Genomic DNA, 18,713 nt, shown 5'->3' on the forward strand with positions numbered 1-18,713 from the left:
ATCTGATATTTATGATTAGAATATAATAATATATTAATTCTATATTATATGTAAAGTTAAAAGTTATGAAAATTTGATTATTATTAAATATAAATATTTTTCAGGAGTTTTTTTGCATTGAATGATATATGACAAAATTTTGGTGTGCGTAGAACATTCATTGTTGGTTAATAGGAAAAACAAACTCATATCACTTGTTCCCTTAGAAATTATTTATATTTATTCTGAATACCAAGCAGAGATTTTTCTTTTAAAAACTACTTATATTATATTTAAGTATTTTGCTATGACTGTTATTATGAAGTAATAACTATAATTAACATAAAATTAATGATTATTCATTTAATGTAAGAATTTTTCTTAAGAACGACCTTCAACAGTTTATTTGTAATCTCTGAAAATAACTCTTTGCTTTAATCGTGTTCAAGGAAAATGCGTTAGTATTTCTATAAATGGAATACTTAGATAAATTAGCTTACATTTGCATTGAAGTATTAATCAATACTCTGATATATCTTTAATATTTAGGCCACCAGCAATACAGTATGTATTTCCTAAGTTGACACCATTTCACTGACAGTTTGCTATATATCGTTATAGTGAGCGGCTCGGTGAGAAACGGGTTGGTTGCTAAACAGGGTCATATCTCACGTTTGTACAAACATAAATAGCGCATCTTAATAAATGTTTATTCCTTTAAATTTGATAAGACAATGATACCCTAAGTGATATATTTTGTGTGTTAGTGAATTGTCCTAAAAGGTGGACATGCAATTATACTGGATGTACTTTTAAAACAAGGTAAAAGGCACTGATGATGATAAACATTGTTTTGTCGCTTATTAGGTCATCAAGTTAATTTTATACCTATCCGAAATAATTTAATTCTAAATAATAAAGTCGAAAAGGAAGCTCTTGAAGGCTGTCGTTATTTATTTTATTATCCATAATAATTCTATAATGAATGATAGTTTTACAGAAACATATTTCTAGGTAATAATATATGTTACAGATAATGAAAAAATTAAGTGCATTTTTATTCAAACCTTATCGGTATCAGTTGAAATTTAAATGTAGTAATGTATACAATGACATTTGTTTTTTGTTTTAATTTCTTCGTTAAGCTGATACAAAATATTTATTGTTTATTTTTTAGGAAAAAATGGCAAATTATTGGATTTGTGCGGCTCTATTTCGATGCCTTCTTCCATTACTTATAGGTTCATGTAAGTAGATTCAGACTGTTAATTTATTAAATTTATTTTGTACACTATAAAATATCTTTAATTATCATGTAATCATTATTGTTACACATCATTATTTATTTACAAATATATTAAAACCGGCGAGAAATTAACAAGAATAAAGTGAAATATTCAAAAACAATTTATATATTTAAGATTTTTGAGAGTGCCACTGTATCTTAGTGAATATATTATGACCTTTGATAATACATGTATTGGATCATTTCTTTAAATTTAGGTATTACATACATTATATATATTTTATCTGTTACTAGGTGTTATAAATACATTTTATAGTTTTTATTTAGATACTACTATTATTTTATTCAAGTTAATTAAAATGTTAAATTAGAGATAATGAACTATAAATGAAATCATCTCTTTTTATACATATTGTTGTTATAATATTTTTGTTGTGGTTGTTTTATTTTTTGTATTCGGAAAAATTGAATTCTAATAGGTTGACAGGAAAATATTTTTTGTGAAAATTGATTTACAAGGTTCTAAAGGTAATGTTACATTTATATATTCATATTTTTATGTATATTTATGCTTTATCAGTGTTTTATCTATAGGAATATATATTATAAATTAATGAAACTGTTTTAATTATATTGTTTTAATGAACTGTTCCCTTTCATGTGGATTTTTGTTCATTTCATCTACAGAGAAAGAATGATTAAGTTAAATATTTTGTCTAATTTAAGAATTAGTTATTAGTGTCAAAATCGTTATAATTAGAATTTATGAGATGTTATAATTAATACCGTAACTCAACCAGTTACTAATTAGATTTTTTAATTCCAATATGACTGCCTTGGAACAATGTAATTTTTTAATCCAATTAATAATTTATTAACAGATTAAAGTATGCATTGATATATATTGTAATAAATATTACTAATTTATTAATAGAAGAGAATATGTTTATATGGTACATAATAACACTCGAATGGAAAATCTCTGGTCCCACCAATCAAATAATATTTTTATAAGCAAGCTTAATAGTTTTTTTAATTGCTTTTTAATTCAAGAGAAGTACAACCAGTCTAATATTTCTTCAAGTTTGTGAAACATTTTTATGGAATGATTATTTTTTATCATTTCATTTATTTTTCATTGTTTTTTAACTAATTATTAGTAAAGAAGGCCAAATAGTAATCGTTAATAAGAAGTTAATATATTATTTTTTGTTGGCTGTAAGTTCACGCAGAACCACAATCAATTTTAATCTTTCTCTTATTCCCAATTTTTTTGTGAACCATGGTTAGCATATTCTTTTGATATTTTAAGCTTCAGTATATGATTCAGTAATTCTTCTATTTGTCTGCCGAGAAAAGAGCACATTGACATCGCGTTTTACGCTGACGACACTGCTTTCTTCACGGCCTCCAGGTTTGAGGTTACAATTCAAGAACACTTACCGAAGCCGTTCGATCATGCGGTCAAGTGGCTCAAATTCTGGAGGTTGCAAATCAACCCTCTGAGAACACAGGCCATCAATTTCCATAAGAAGCTTTACACACTGCGCGTCTTGCAACTTAAGATCGACACCGCAACGAGTCCATGGCTGGATAACGTCACGTACCTTGGTCTCCACTTCGACCGACGGTTCGGTTGACATTCCTAAATCCAGAAAGGTTCGAGAATAGCAAACCTGTCATATTCTCTGATCTGCCCTTCTAGCAGACTTCCCATCTCCATCAAATGCTTATTTTACAAGTTGTTAATTCGGTCCGTACTCATCTACGGATGTAATGTCTACTTCAAGTTTGTTACACCCAACCAGGTGAAACGACTTCAAGTTTTCCAAAATAAGCTCCTCAGGAGGAACTTAAACGCTCCATGGTTTGAAGGTTTGACGCTCCAGGCTGGAACGACCTCATCCGTTACTGCAGTCATAACGTTTGCCCCATACGACAGTATCCAGTCGTGTGTTAACTCAAGTTCGCGAATCAATAGAGTCGGCAATATCCCCAAATTTAATACAGAGGTCAACTGTGAGGCAGTTTCGGTTTAGTGTATTGGATAAGCCCAGAGGCAGTCCCACATAACCCGGTCCAACTTGTCACTCCAGGGCGAAAAGGTATGCGTCATGCATTCCACCGCCTGGTTTTAGGCCAGACCAAAAAAAAAAAATTTCTATTGGTCATTCAAAGTAATATAACCAAGTATTGTAACGTTAAAATTAGGCAATGATCGTTGAATCTGGTATAGAATCACTATAATGATGAGATCGCTATGAGTATGGTAATTCTTACCATTTGATAATTTTTTTTTGTCAAAAGTCGTTTTTTATCATGTTCGTAACGCTATGAAATTTAAGCTTGTTGGTGTTTAAGTTGGTGGCTTTAAAATATAGTGAAATTTGTATTAGAGATTACTAGTATGATTATCACTAGTACTTATTTTGTATGTATTTGTTCACCTTTATTTAATAAAATTGCTTTTTATTTTTTTTATTTTAAAATCTCCTTTTTATCAACGAAGGTTTATCTAGACTTGCTCTACTGTTTGTATAACGTGGACTCCGAACCACGGTCCTCAACATTAAGTCTACCGACGTGCGAGTGACCTACTTAAAAATTATCTCAGATGTCCGATCTTGCCCAGCTTGGTCACTGGTGTGACTGGAATCATTTTCCTTCTTGGATTTTACACTTTTGCCTAGGACAATCACAACTATTAAACAATCACAAACATAAATTTACTACCATGTCCCAGCAGTATTCGAACCCGCGACTATCGCAACAGTAGGAGGATCGTCCTGTCGCCTTTATCACTGTGCCAACCAAGGCGGCAAAATTTTGTTTCTACAACTATATTCAAAAGTATATTTCAAAACAACATTTCGTTTACCTTATAATGAATAGCTTTTTAATAAAAACTTTTTTTTTAAAGTAAGAACATATTATTTTTATATACTTGACATTTTCTTTTAAAAGCAACATATACGACTAGGACTCGGCATTTCATCGGGATATATAAAAGAATACCCACATTTTCTGAGCTATAACACAACCTACGGGTTTCATTAAAGTTAAATATATTACCTTCCCAGTGAAATGATAGTGATTAATTCTGTACGACTATTATTTTCGATTATAGGAATTGTGATTATGTAATTTTCTAGGTTTTGCTTGATTCATCAAACGAAATTTAAAAAATATATCAAACCGGTTCGTAATATTTATAATAAGATATTAATTATGCATACTTTATATGATTTTATTAAAAAATACGTTGGAATTTGCTATATTTATACGACAGAATATTTTTGATATAATAATAGGCACTTATTTCCACCATAACATCTTTATTTGAGCTAAATCAGTTTCAGTGGAGCCTTATTTTGAGGATTTCGGCTAAATAAAAATAACTGGGGATCGGATTTGGCGCGTATAATGAATGGACGACCCATACAATTTTCAATTCATTCAATTTGGCATCGAAACTTTTGAAAAATAAAACGAGATCTAACGGATTATTTATTTTCCCGAATTTGTTTCGTCTTCTTCAAATTAATGCTTTTTGAATGCAATTCGTGTATCCCAACTATCAGATACATTTTTATATTATGGAAATATCACGTGAATATAGTGACTGTGTCTAATAATTGAATTCGTTATTTAAATGGAAAAAGCTTTTTTCTTCTGTAACCTCGTTTTTTCTACACCCAGTTGTTTCAGTTGTTGGTTTAAGTGATTACAATAGTAATCTGAGTTTATTATTGTTTTGAAATTATAATAATATAATAATAATACAAATAAAATTAATTTTATTATGTGCTTTCATACAATTTGATCAGCAATCATCTATTGGTGAAATTGGATCAAATCAGTGTATGGAGACACTAATTACAGAAAGCTCAAAGTTATATTTTCGAGTTTCATTATTTGAAGACATCTGTCGCCGAAGCCCATCAAACAGTTTTAGAAATGAATAGTGATACTGTTCTGCTATTGTTGCAACGGTTTAAAAGTGGTGATTTTGATGTCAATGACAAAGAACGACTTGATGATCTAAAAAAAACTTGAAAACAACGAATTGCAAGACTTATTGGACGAAAACCCAGCATAATCTATCAGAGAACTCAACTCTGCTTAACTGTTGATGAATCAACTGTTTTTAGCGGTTTCATGTGATTAGAAAGATTCTAAAGGAGGGACAATGGCTACCACACGAATTGACTGAAAATGTAATTTCGACCCGTTTTGATATCTCGGTTCCAGTGTGAGACAAAAAAGAGTTTTCTGTAGAATAGTGTGATTGGTGGTGAAAAGTAGATCTTCTGCGATAATCTCCAGTGAAAAAGTCATGAGTTACTCCAGGAGCGTCATCCACATTCACACCAAAACGGAATATCATGGTTATGAAGTCTTGCTTCTTGGTTTTGCTTCACATAGGGTTTTCACAATTAGTAACTAGAATGAAACTGTTACTATAGATGTCTAGCAACACCCATTGAACAAATTGTATCGTATTGCGTCAAAACATATACAATAGCAACTCTAATGGAAAGCACCTTATGATTACCACTTGTTAACGATTCAGCATGGTTTGTGTGCCAGCCAAGTTTTGAAATATTGAATAATATATCGCCATGGTGGAAATAAGTTGTAGAAAGTAATGGAAAATATTTTGACTAATATATATTGTATCATTTTTTCTCAATAAATGTTTTTTAAATTAAAAAAGTGATCGGAATGTAGACAAGTATCTAACACGTCCCAAAAAATTGATGTCAAATATTCTGTCTTAGGTTTCTAACCATGAATTCACTTCGTAGTCGAAGACTCAGATTTACAACACTCTTACTTTTTAATCCAAGATCATGGGGGTAGAAATTTTAACGGCAATCCCATTGCTAGCGATGCGAAATTAAATTAAATTTAATCGTTTCATTAATTATAATTGTAATCCAGATAAAACATTAATATGGCATCGAATTTTAATTTTTAATATTAACGAATTAATGGTGCTCCATGAACTTATTGAACGATGGAGAACGCATCATTTTTATTTTTACGAGGGGGTCGACAGTTCGATTAAATATTAGATTGCTTTGCGGTATAGAGTTTAGAGTCTTTATTTTGACCACAATGAACGATATTTTAATTGAAATTCTTTATGATTATAAATAACTGTTACTTTTAATAAAATATGTAAAATTAAAATGAAGCACTATATCTAATATTTTAGTTACTAATGGTAGATGCTTTATTACATAGTAGCAAACAAAAACCAACATATTTACGTACTTTAAATAGTAGTAAAATATTTTAAATAAGTTTTATTTAAAACTTTACATTGTAATCTATAAAGGAATTTTGAACGTGTTGCATTTAAAATACAAAAATATAATCAGATATAATATTTTGGTAGTGACCTAATAGTTCCTTAAATTGATGAACAATGGTATGGGAAACGATGTAATATAACATATATATTATGAATTAATATTTTTTAAGTCAAGGTTTTGATTGCGAAAACTGTACATGATTATTTTTTCGATACTTTAATTCAAATAAATTATAATTCCATTTTGGGAAAACAATACTTGTATATTATAATCTTGTATAGCCCGAAATTAAATTCCGTTTTGGGATGGCAGATTGGCGTTTTTTTAATTGGCTCCTGAGTGCAAAGGAACTCAATTTAGCCAGTTTCACCTTAAATTAAACAATTTTATTAAATAAACAAATTTACATAAATTAATATGTAATTGAATTGAAAAGCGCGTGACTTTTTCTGTTGTTGTCGAAATTCCATAGAAGCCTTTAGTAAGATGTTCTCCATAAAATCATTATTTCGTATCGTTGTTTTTAAATAGACAGTAGCTAAATACACAAATCATTTGGATCCATATTGACTTTTATACCCACAAAATGAGTAAAAGAAAACGTTGTTCTGTGTGTTTTGGGCAGTACGTTGTGTTCTGATTTCTCTGATGTGTAGTGTGTTTGAGGTTTATCACCGTGGTATATTTATATTTTTTAATGTATGTTCGCCGATTTCCCTATCAATTGTGGACCGATTTTCAAAATTTTTTTTTTATTCGAAAGAGTACACTTTCGAGGTGGTTCGGTTCAGGAATGCGAAGTGGTGTGGAACCAAGTCAGGATCTGATGGGGGAAGTAGTGGAAATCGAGAGAAACTCTGAAATTTCAATATAATTATCCACCGTATTCTCCAGATCTGACCTCCACCGACTATTTCCTGTTCTCAGATCTAAAGAGAATGTTCGCTGGGAAGACATTTTCGTCGAATGATGAGGTGATCGACGAAACTGAGGCCTATTTTGAAACAAAGGACAAATCGTACTACAAAAATGGTATCGAAAAGTTGGAGGGTCGCTATAATCAGTGTATAAGTCTTGAAGGGAATTATGTTGAATAGAAAAAATTGTGGCCAATGCTCAGCTAGAGTTGAATGGATTGTGTTATGTCATGTTTCTTTAGTAATTTCCCTTTTTGTAGTAAGTGAGCATTGGATTTTGTTACTCATTTGAAGGAATTTTTAATTTAATTTTTATCCATTTTAATATGAGTTAATTAAATTCATTCTTTAGTGCACCTAGAAGGAATTATTATTTAGAATGGGTGTTGACGTAACGTAGCCTGCAGGTATCTGTTTATACGTGTTGGTTTCTTGCAAACCTGATAGTCCAGTTGATTAATTTCGTCGACTTGAAAGGTATCTCGTAATTATTATTGATTTCCATGGTGAATTGGATATTGGAAATTCAGGTGAGTGCGGAAATGGTTAACTCTTTCCATTCTATGGTACCAAATAGTATGGTTTGCATATCTAAACCAGGTAGAATGATGTAGTGTAGTGAAGTGATGGTCCATGAAGATGATCGGAAACATGGAGAGACGGGAACTCATATTGACGCCGGATGTTTGTTCCTAGAACTTTTTCTTGAACTGGAAATATGTAGATGAAAGGCAAAGTAAAACAGTGACGATTATATGTTTATGTTTATGGTGGTTTACGATTATTTATTGTTGATATAAAGATGAAAATAAATACAAATTATTAAAATGAGAAGGGTACAGTGTTACTTGAGAGATGCTTGGGCAGTTAATGGTGATGGTATACTATTAAATGATATCTGAGATTGACATCTTGGAACTGCCAGCTCGTTGTGGCTGCTGACACCATGCACTTGTTCAATACCTGAAACAAAATTTTTAGGCATTTTGTAGGCCACTATTGTCTGATCTAAAATTCTACGTCATCCAATGTCAAAACTTACAAGAACTTTGGATTTCCTGAATTGTTTCGAACAGTTCATATCTTGCCCACAATATCAACGGAGATTTTAATTTGATAGTGATTGCTCGACGACTTCATTTGTCAATCATCTAAAAACGTGCAACATTATTGTCTCTCTACCTTCGTATATTACTGGAGAGATAATGAAAGGTAATAGAAAATAATAGACAATCATCAAACCATAATTGGAGCTCCTGAAGAGTGTCTAGTTTTCAACCAATATGTTGGTGCCACCGGATTTTGCAGTATGAACTATATCATGAAAAATCCTCCAAGATTCCGTCTCAAGATCTTTGTTAGTAACACCATGTCAGTTTTTAAAAACTTTTCACGTAACTGCATCCAGTATTATGTTGAAACACATTTACATACAGTCAATGGGACTATCATAAGATGCCTGAATAAGTTTAATAATTTTTAAGGAAACATGTTCAGTTTACCAAAGTTGCATTAAGTGAGCGCCAATTTATATACTACAAAGCAGAGCGAAAATAAAAACAGCAATTGCAGGCTTTCCGCGTCTTTCCTCCTCTATAAACTAGTAGATTGCCAAAATCTTACCTACACAACCGCCATTGGGTCTAAATCGAACCTGATTTATTTGATATAAACATAAACACCTTCCCGACAACTGACAGGACACTTATGCCTCGATAGTTCTTACGCTGTTTACTATCACAACGGATATTTCCGAGATTAGGTTCGTTATTATCTACATTTTTATATTAAATTCGCTGAAAAAATAAGTCATACATCTAATAATATTTCTAGTACTGATAACCTTTACCATCCCGTTTTGTATGTGAACCGACATTTTTAATCATTGAGTGGCATTTTACCACGAATTCCCCGGACAGCGGCACCGTAGGAAAAAAGGGAGAGTCTTACGGGACATTTGAACGCATGCTAGGGCGAGGGCAGCGAACGGGAAGGGGTTGGAGGGGGGTTTGAATTGGGAGCGGCGACAAATGACCTAGACCTGCCCGAAAACTAATTAAGATTTTGCATCGTGCACGCCAAATAGTGCAAGATAACGTTTTTTTTGTTTTAATGATAAAACAGTTATCATTTACCGTAATTTTATATTCAAAATCTGTGTAGTTTTAATTCACGTGAACTAAACTTTGGTCACGTAAAAAAATATAGATTTTTCTTCAATTTTAGAGGAGAAACGTGTCAGCGAGAGAATGTTGAACGAAAAAAGACGACCGGTTTATTTAAGGGTGCGCCATTCCTACGCTGTTTGTCCACTAAATGGCCTATTGGATGGGCGATGATGAATTGTCGATATCGAAATATTAATTTAAGTTTGATAGCCGAGCAATCAGTATAAATGCAAAGTATTCGCGCGCGTCCTTTTCCAGTTCCATGTTTCATTAGGAAAATTAGTTTTTCATATTGTGCTTTCTGGTTCCCACTAATGTAATTAAAGCTGAATGGGTGCTCGTCGCTGTTATTAATTTTTCCTGATGGGAATATTATATCTCCTGTGTATTTAGTACCATATAATAAAATCAATAATAAATATATGAATGTCGGCTTGGTAGTTCAGTAGCCAAGGCGATAAAACTGTTCCCCTGTTGATGCGATAATGGCGGGTTCGAATCTCGTTCAGTGTGTGGTTATATTTTATTTATATTCTTTATTGTCGATTGAGATTGATGTTATGTAGAAGTAAAAATAAACTGACAAATACAGGGAAAATAGAAAATAAGGAACGAAGCGAGAGAATAGAAGAAAAAGGACAAATCAGTAAAGATAAGAGATCAGAAATATCTCATAATAGATGATAGATAGTTTGAAAAGAAGCAACAGAAAGATAGGAGAGTGGTATTCAAAAACAAGTCATGACGATGACAACAAGAGGTTAAGGTAAATACCAAAGGCGAATTGCAGTAGTTTGCTTTCTCATCCGTAGACTATTGAAATCTGGAGTCACCAATACTTGGAAACGATTCCTTAAACCATCCATATAGGGCATTTAATTGATATCCCTGTGAGGGATATCAATCATATATTACTAAGAAACACAGGATTAAGTGATAGTGTAAAGATAACCCACAAAGAAGGCTGATAGAACTTCCAGGCATTGCTTTTAATGTAATATAATAATCAAATTAAGGAAAAACCCTTATATCATTTAGAATTCCAAGATGAAACTTAAAGGATATTCCAAAATAGAACATTGGACAATTTTTCGCAAGATGCTAATAAAAAGAATGTAAGGGCAACAAAAGTTGATCGAAAAAGGTAAACTTTAGAATAGCATTTGATTAGTTTTGTCAGTCTTAATGTTTTTTAAATAATTCATTGCAGATATATTCTTCTTCATACTGGAAACAGGAATTCTTCAGTGTTTATTCCTGGCGCAGAGTTAGTATTTTCCTCCAAATCCAATGGCGTCTACCATGGAGAAATGAACCATAAAAACTCTGGATCGAAAATAAGCTGATAAAGAACTTGGAGGAACCATCAGTAATTGTTACGGACAATGTATCATACAATAGACAGAAATTAAGAATTGTGTTATTGATTTAAATAGTGACCTAAAAAGTGAAAGTGACTGAATAAACCTTTTGGAATGTGAGATCTAATGCTGATAAACTATAATTAACATAACTATAATTGTATAAAATCCTATTATAGAGTGTGAAAGGCTTGTGTGTGTAGATATGTATGTAATTGTTCAGAATATACATGAACATTAGGAATTTATTAGCAGATAATAAATAGTAACTAACTAGCAGATTTAGCAAATGCATCAGGAAGAATGTGGTGATTATATCTGATTTTATGAAAGAAAATGTACACGGGTGGTAACGGAAGAAACTAAGGAGAAATACCGTGATATAAAAATGACTTGATAAAGAAATACAAGTACAACAATTGTTAACTAGGTGGATTAGACCTATAGGGCATACCATTACATAAAAAACGCGCCTAGAATGCTAAGGAAAAAAGATCAATATCTTATAAGTTTTTTTTTTCTTTCATTATTTTATTTATATTAGTATTTTGTTATATCAGAGTCAAAATAAACATAACATTGCGATGTGACGGTATAAGTTTTAAAGACGTGCATTGGCTGTTTTATTAGAAAGACTGTGGGTGTACTATGTTGTGTAGAGATCAAACATTCTTTTTTACTTGTCATTTCTCACGTCTTCTCCGCGTTTTCCGTTTATTGGTTGCATTGTATATACCATCTATCCTTCCTACTCTACTGTTAAAATCTCCTAGAATGTAAGATTTTTTGTTGGAACAGAACTCTTCTTTGTTAACAATCGTATCATCTGGACCTGATTTTCCTCATCTTTATTAATAATATTCCTTTAGAATTTACAGTTTCTTATTGTGCAGACACTCCTCTCCATATATAATTTATATGCGAAAGGTTTAAAATAACAAAAATGTTTATTTTACTTTAAATTCGGCTTTAAAAGATATGGGCCGTTTTCTCGAAAGCACTGCAGTCTGTAGCCATTACACAGGAATATACGTGGTCGTTGTCCCGTTTGGACAGGTTATAGTTCTAATAAAGTTATCTTTGGGTATCACCTGTACCTTCGACCTCCAGTTTGCTTTTAAATGCAGTTGCCTATTCATAAAATTTCTATGAATTCTTCATTGATTAACAGTTGTCTCTGAAATAATTATATGTTTTATGTTTATATCGATAAAACTACTCACTGTTTTTATACATTTCGTAAATTTGATCTAAAATAGACCTAGCATGAAGGTGATCTTGATTCGTCACCCACTTTGTATGTGGACGCTTTCTTTTGAGTGAATCCAACCTTATACTGTTTTTATTTTTTGATAATTTTTACGTTGACTTACGAATATAATACACGAAAAAGATTGTGGTGGGAGCCAGCTTCAGAAACATTTAGGGAGTCTGCGTTGAAGCCAAGGAGGTTGGTGCTAAGTATTCGGTGTGATTACAAAGGAATCATGAGTTGTTTGTACTTGGCCAAGCTATTAATTTGACTAGTGTTTATAACTAATACCATTAATGCGGTTGCAATTCTCTTGAAAAACTTGAAAAGACCGATATTACTTTTTCCCCAGCCCATTATTTAGTAATTGGTGTTTGGATGTATCTAAACAAATAGACTGCTTTTTCAAATTGATTTTGTTGTCATTTATCTTTAATTTTTCTCGGTTGAGGTAACATATTGGTGATACACTGATGTCCAACCACCCGCTAGTATTAAGTTGTTAGAAGTAATAATAATTCCTGGAATTATTTGCCGCATCGTACCCTGAAAGAACATGGTAATGCCTACAATCAGCAGCAAGATACACGCAACGCAATCCTGATGCCACTCCATAACTCAAACGTTTATTTGAATTACTTATGGTTTTGACGTGGCACCGCCTACACAAACCCGTTTAACGAATCGCTTGCCAGAATATTAAAGTTTGCACTGTTAATATAATTTGGCTCTACATTGGACTGTTACTTTGTTAATCGTTAGTTCAAATTTGTGGAATTCCTCTGATTTATTTTTCGATTTGAGGATCTTACAGACATCTTAGTAGACATAATATGAGATACTACGAAGCATGTTCTTTAAGATATTTTTAAACATATAAATATTGGACATTTATCAACAACATAACATGAAACTTTTAACAGAAATGCTATTAAATGCTTTTACAACATACATATATAATTGACTTTTATATTGGTTTTAAGTTATTATCTGTTTTTTTATAATAGCCAACTGATAATTTCCTTCCAGCAGCCAATACATGTTTGGTTCAAATGTCATTGAAGATATGAAGTTCATATATTGATATATTCTGATGAATGAGTCATTTATTTGACGCATTAAACTTCAGATAGTTATGGTTTGATGGTTGAGTCAACTTTATCAAAGGTGATTTGAGATAGTGCATAATATGTGTTTGATGTTCATAGCAGATAGACCATGGGTTTCAATAAATTATCTTACCATATTCATTTACAGCATTGGTTTTGAATTATTCTAGAAAGATTGTTTAATATGCCTTTTTTAGAGAAAAGTAAATATTTTGACGTATGAATAACTGTCTAATCATGGTAATTATACGATAATCGGACCAACAAAAATAATCCAACCTCAGACATAGAAAAATACTTTACTACACTCCTAAAGAAGACTGGTCCAATTTTGCGAATTATTGCGGCCTCCCAAAAATCAGCAATTTAACTATTCAGATGACATTCTCTTTCGTTTTGATGTAGTCTTCCTTTTCGCCAATGGCGATTCAATTTGCGATTCCTATGAGGCCAATATCTTCTAATCCTATCATAACCAATAATTTCACGGAATATTTTAGGGAGAATAAGGCATTAGTAAAAATCTCATGACAGCTATGTGGAGGACTCCATTGTCGCTTGGAATAATGCAAAACAAGCTCAATTTGTTCCATTATTAGTCAGTTTAAAGCAACAATAGAATATTATAACAAACATATATCTTAGTAATATAAAAATATGTAGAGGAAAATATCCATTACAGAAATATTCATATATTTTTGTTTTGATATGCATATTCTGTGATTGTTTTCTATTCTTTGTTCATTTCTTTGTTTCATTATGTCGATATCACAGGTCTGCAAAAATGCTAAGAGCTGTTTAGGTTTTGTGATCAGAAAAAGACTTTCTTTTTGTCATAGGACGACACGTTACTTGACAATTTTGTAATCAGTAATTATGCTTCGAAATATTTAGGAAATAAAGAAACCCACAAAATGTGTGAAACCATCCTTAATTACTATAACTATGTTCAACGAGTTACTACATTAAAATTAGAAGAGAAAATAAGTCTTGAAAAATATGATTTTATTTACAAGCTATTAATGATACATAATTTTTTATCTAATATACGTCCACTAAAATACATTAAAAATTTTTCTTTTTCACAGTAAGGCTCCTCTGTACATTTTCGCTTGTGGGAGAAATCTGGAAGGTCCAATAGTAGTCTGATATCATTAAGACGCTCCATTTAAGTTGATATCTTTTCTCCATCTTTTTAATATTCTAGTGTAATCATTCACATTGCTCTTTATTCACATTTCCTAAAATTTCCGGAAAGTAGTCGAGGTAGGAGTGAAGAAAATGATGTTTGATGACTTTTGACGATTAATTTATACTTAGGGTTTTTATGATTATCTAAAAATGCTTCTATGACCTCCTTAAAAGCAATCCACCTTTATTTTTAAGGATCCGTCATGATCGTGATCAATTTTGTGTCAGTCATGAGCTGTCTAATGTGTGGTTTGACGAAAACACCTTTCTCTAGCTTTGCTTCTGAGAGGTCTGGATATTTTGAAACTATGTATTTGAAGAAATCTCCATCTTTGGAAAGTTATTTTACTAATAGCTTCATCAGTCCTAACTTTATGTGCAGCGGTGGTAAAAGAACTTTATGTGGAGGTACCAATGTTTTTTGCATGGGCATTTGGTAAACCCAGCTTGTTCGAGCAACATGTACAAAATTTTAAAATCACGGCACACCCGCCAACAATGATCCTCATATTTTAGTTTGCGAAGACCCAATTCTAAGGTCTTGTAGATTTTTTTGAGGTGAATGGAATGACTTGCAGGAATGGAAGCATAAAAACCGTCGTCATGAGACAGAACTGTTTTAAGGCTGCTTTTTTGTGAATTTATGAAGATGTTATTGTGATGTATCGTATTGGATCTTAAATGCATGCATTAAAAATCCTGACGAAATTTGTCCATATTATTTTCATTTCCGGCATACCAAAATACATAGAAAGCAGTTTACAATACTCAAATAGCTTTTTGTTCCAGACCTTTATATTTATCATTACCGAAAATGTCACAAATTTATTATTTTGTGATCTAAAAACCGCTAGAAGTTAAAGTAAACTAAATCTGATTACTAATTACTATGATCAATAATCTATACTATAATTAACTGACTGTGGTGATGGATTTTTAACAGTGTGAGATGGTGTTTTGTCCTTATTTTTTCTTTAGCAAGCCCAGTCAAACGATTATTAATAATATAATTGATTGGCCAGTGACCAACTTTAGAAATCATCCTAGAAGACATCCGGTCTTACTCAGCCTGGTTACTGGCGCGACTGGGATCATTTTCCTTGTCGGATTTTACACTCTTGCCTAGAACATTCACAAATTTTAAACAATCACAAACATAAATTTACGACCATGCCCCAGCAGGATTTGAACCCACGGCTATCGCAACAGTATGGGGTATATAACTGATTTAACTTATTTAACTGATCATACTCACAAGAAAATCTTTTTTTTAAAGTTTAGATTAATAAATACCATTAGAGTTGAATACATTACAAATTAATAACTGTGTTATAATTTGCTTGTTAATTATTAGGATTGATAATTCAATATTGATAAAAATATCTTTTTGTTTTGACGGTTGAGCTAATATTTGGGACGACTTAGGATATTAAATACAACGATTTATTTTAAACAGTTTATTTTGCTCGAGGTCAATTTATTATCCCTAAGTTATTTGTTAACATTTTTATTTAGTGTTATGTAAAATATAATCATAACTAAGGACTATCAATTTTATAATAAAAAACAGTTATCAAACATTGAATACATAGTTTTTGGGTCTAATTTTAAATTAAAAAAATAAATCGACAATATTACACGTTATTCATTACGTTAGATCAATTCATACCCCAATTCTTAAAATACACGGATACTCGATTTTTTGTTTATTTTTGTTCATAAGTTGTATTAAAATTCAGAAAATAAACTATTTCTTTTTAATAATTTCCTTTGTTCTACTTGATTGATGAAATAATATTGTCTGATTACATAATTGATATAAGAATGTCTAAATTTACGCAAATGTTTGTTTTATAATATTGAATAGTATTTTACAATTTGTATTAATGATAATTTTATTAGACGCTTGTGTTCATTTTATTTATTGGTGAAATGGGAAGTATTAATGTAAATAATTGTTGAACAATCTATCTTAAATACTAAATTCGATAGTTTTGGCTATATAAAAGAATCAGTTTTCCATTTAGAATTATTGAGTTATTCAACGTATACAGAGGCTAATTGTGGAACGATCAAAATTGCATTTTCAACATTCGTTACTTTTATTGTTTGATTTGAAGAAATCTGCTGCCGAAGCTAAAATCCTGGAAGACTTTTGGTCGAAAACCGAGTTCAAACTCTCAAATAACTTGCAGAGAATTTAACAGTTGACAACTGTTTTCCGATGTTTAAATGCGATGGGGTAGATCCAAAAGGAAGAAAAGTGAAAAAAGAAGAGTTTTCTGTAATAGGCGATGAAAAGGTGGTATCTACTACGACAATACCAATCCCAAAAAGTTATGGGTTTGTCCAGGAGAGCTATCCACATCAACACCGAAGTGGAATATTCATGGTTTTCGTTTGCATATGGTTTGCATTATTAGCAACTCGAATGGAACTGTTACTGTAGATATCTACCAACGTTCATTGAACAAATTAAAAAAAAAATCAAAAAAGACCAACAATGAAGAGTAACGGAATCAAAATCAATCCTCCCATCCTCTTGCAAGAATTGTGAAGCATATACGGTAGAATCATAGAGAGAAAAAACCAAATACCAACACACCAGTTTGGGTTTATTAATAAGCATACATCAAATGACCAGGTCCACAGAATAACAGATGTTATTGAAAAAGCTTACGAAAGTAAAAAAGTATGCTCAGCTTTATTTTTAGATGCAGCAGAAGCCTTCGATAAGGTTTGGCATGAAGGCCTTGTTCATAAACTACACAAAATGTTACCAAAGCAACACACCGAACTATTAAAGTCGTACATTACAACCAGAGGTGCATATAATAAAAAAATACAACAGTGACGTGTATAAACATTATTTCACCACAGACTGAGATAGGGACGATGGGTTCTCCTAGTTATATACCTAGATTTAAGTTATCATAAAGACAAATTGTAGGTTAGTCAGAAACGGCTAATAATAACGTAACAATTAAATAATAAAAAAAATATATGGTAGCAATTTGAATAAGTCCTACCGTACTCAGCGCACTCACCAGAAATTGCACCTTCAGATTACCATTTGTTAAGATTGATTCAGCATCTCTTGGCTGGCATACGGGTTTGAAATGTTGAAAATCGAAATTGAATCGCTCCAACATGCTTCTTTCGATATGGTATGCCCATGTTGGAGAGAAGTTGTAGAAAATGATGGAAAATATTTTGGTTACTATATATATTGTAGCAATTTTTCTCAATAAATATCTTTTTGAAAGTGAAAAAATGGTCAGCATATATCGTATGCAAGTATCTAATACTAGTGCAATTTTACTAACTTGTTAATTTGACTATGTGTAAGTGGATAGAGAATAGGAGAATAGAATGGAACGATATGCCACTTCATGACTTGGAATATGCCATAGTGGCTCGAAAAATAATTAATGATAGAAGGAAGGGTGATTCCTCAATGAATTCATGACAATGATACATCCCACTCCAGAATTCCACTTCTCCGGTATTCTCATTTGGAATGTTGTCGTTGGGTTTCTTTAGCCTATTAAAATTTCTTGATTTGGTTGAGGCATTGATACTGCAGTTATGGAACAACTATTTTAGGAATAATTCCCAATTTATTGTATTTAAACATTTAAAAACTATTTAAAATTCTCTTATTAAAGACAATGTATTTAAAGATCTTTAAAGAAATCGAGCAAATTTGGTCATTTTGATAATAAAATATACTAATGCGAATAAAACGCAAACTGGCTATGAATGTAATGGAATCGATTGAAATGACTTGGAAAGCCTTCTTGGGTTCGATTTTAATCTCTTCAATCAATTCAAAATGATGTCCACGAAAAGTTTCTTTGAGTTTAAGGCATAATCAAAAGTCTGACAGAAGTCAATTCACTACCAATGTTATGTAAAAAAAGCGCATCATTATGACGAAAAACCATGATTTATTCAGCCAATATTAATATATTTTTATCCCAATATGTAAGATTAGGAGAAACTATTATGGTATTTCTTAATTAATGACTTTAAATTTCGTATTTCTAGTAACTCTTATTCAATCAAGCCATACTATAGCGCGTTTGAAAGGCATAAATCGTTCATTCATAAAACGTTGTGATTATAAAGGTAGCGTCACTCGTTTAACCATCTAAACATTATTTCAT

At 31.6% G+C, this 18,713-nt stretch overlaps 1 protein-coding gene across 10 annotated transcripts in view; it reads left to right on the top strand.

Moving 5' to 3' along the window:
• Positions 1-578: 578 nt before the first annotated feature.
• Piezo (piezo type mechanosensitive ion channel component) overlaps positions 579-18,713 on the top strand; it is a 91,549-nt gene continuing 73,414 nt past the window's right edge. For all 10 annotated transcript variants that reach the window (XM_076414217.1, XM_076414220.1, XM_076414222.1 and 7 more), the window contains exons 1-2: positions 579-801; positions 1,157-1,226. In XM_076414217.1, the coding sequence (XP_076270332.1) occupies positions 1,163-1,226 (64 nt within the window). In that variant the 5' untranslated portion in view covers positions 579-801; positions 1,157-1,162. The remainder of the gene's footprint in view (positions 802-1,156; positions 1,227-18,713) is intronic.

This window comes from Rhynchophorus ferrugineus, unplaced genomic scaffold, assembly GCF_030347505.1.
Source record: "Rhynchophorus ferrugineus isolate W39M unplaced genomic scaffold, kcgeb_rfMv2 rfM9, whole genome shotgun sequence".
NCBI lineage: Eukaryota > Metazoa > Arthropoda > Insecta > Coleoptera > Curculionidae > Rhynchophorus > Rhynchophorus ferrugineus.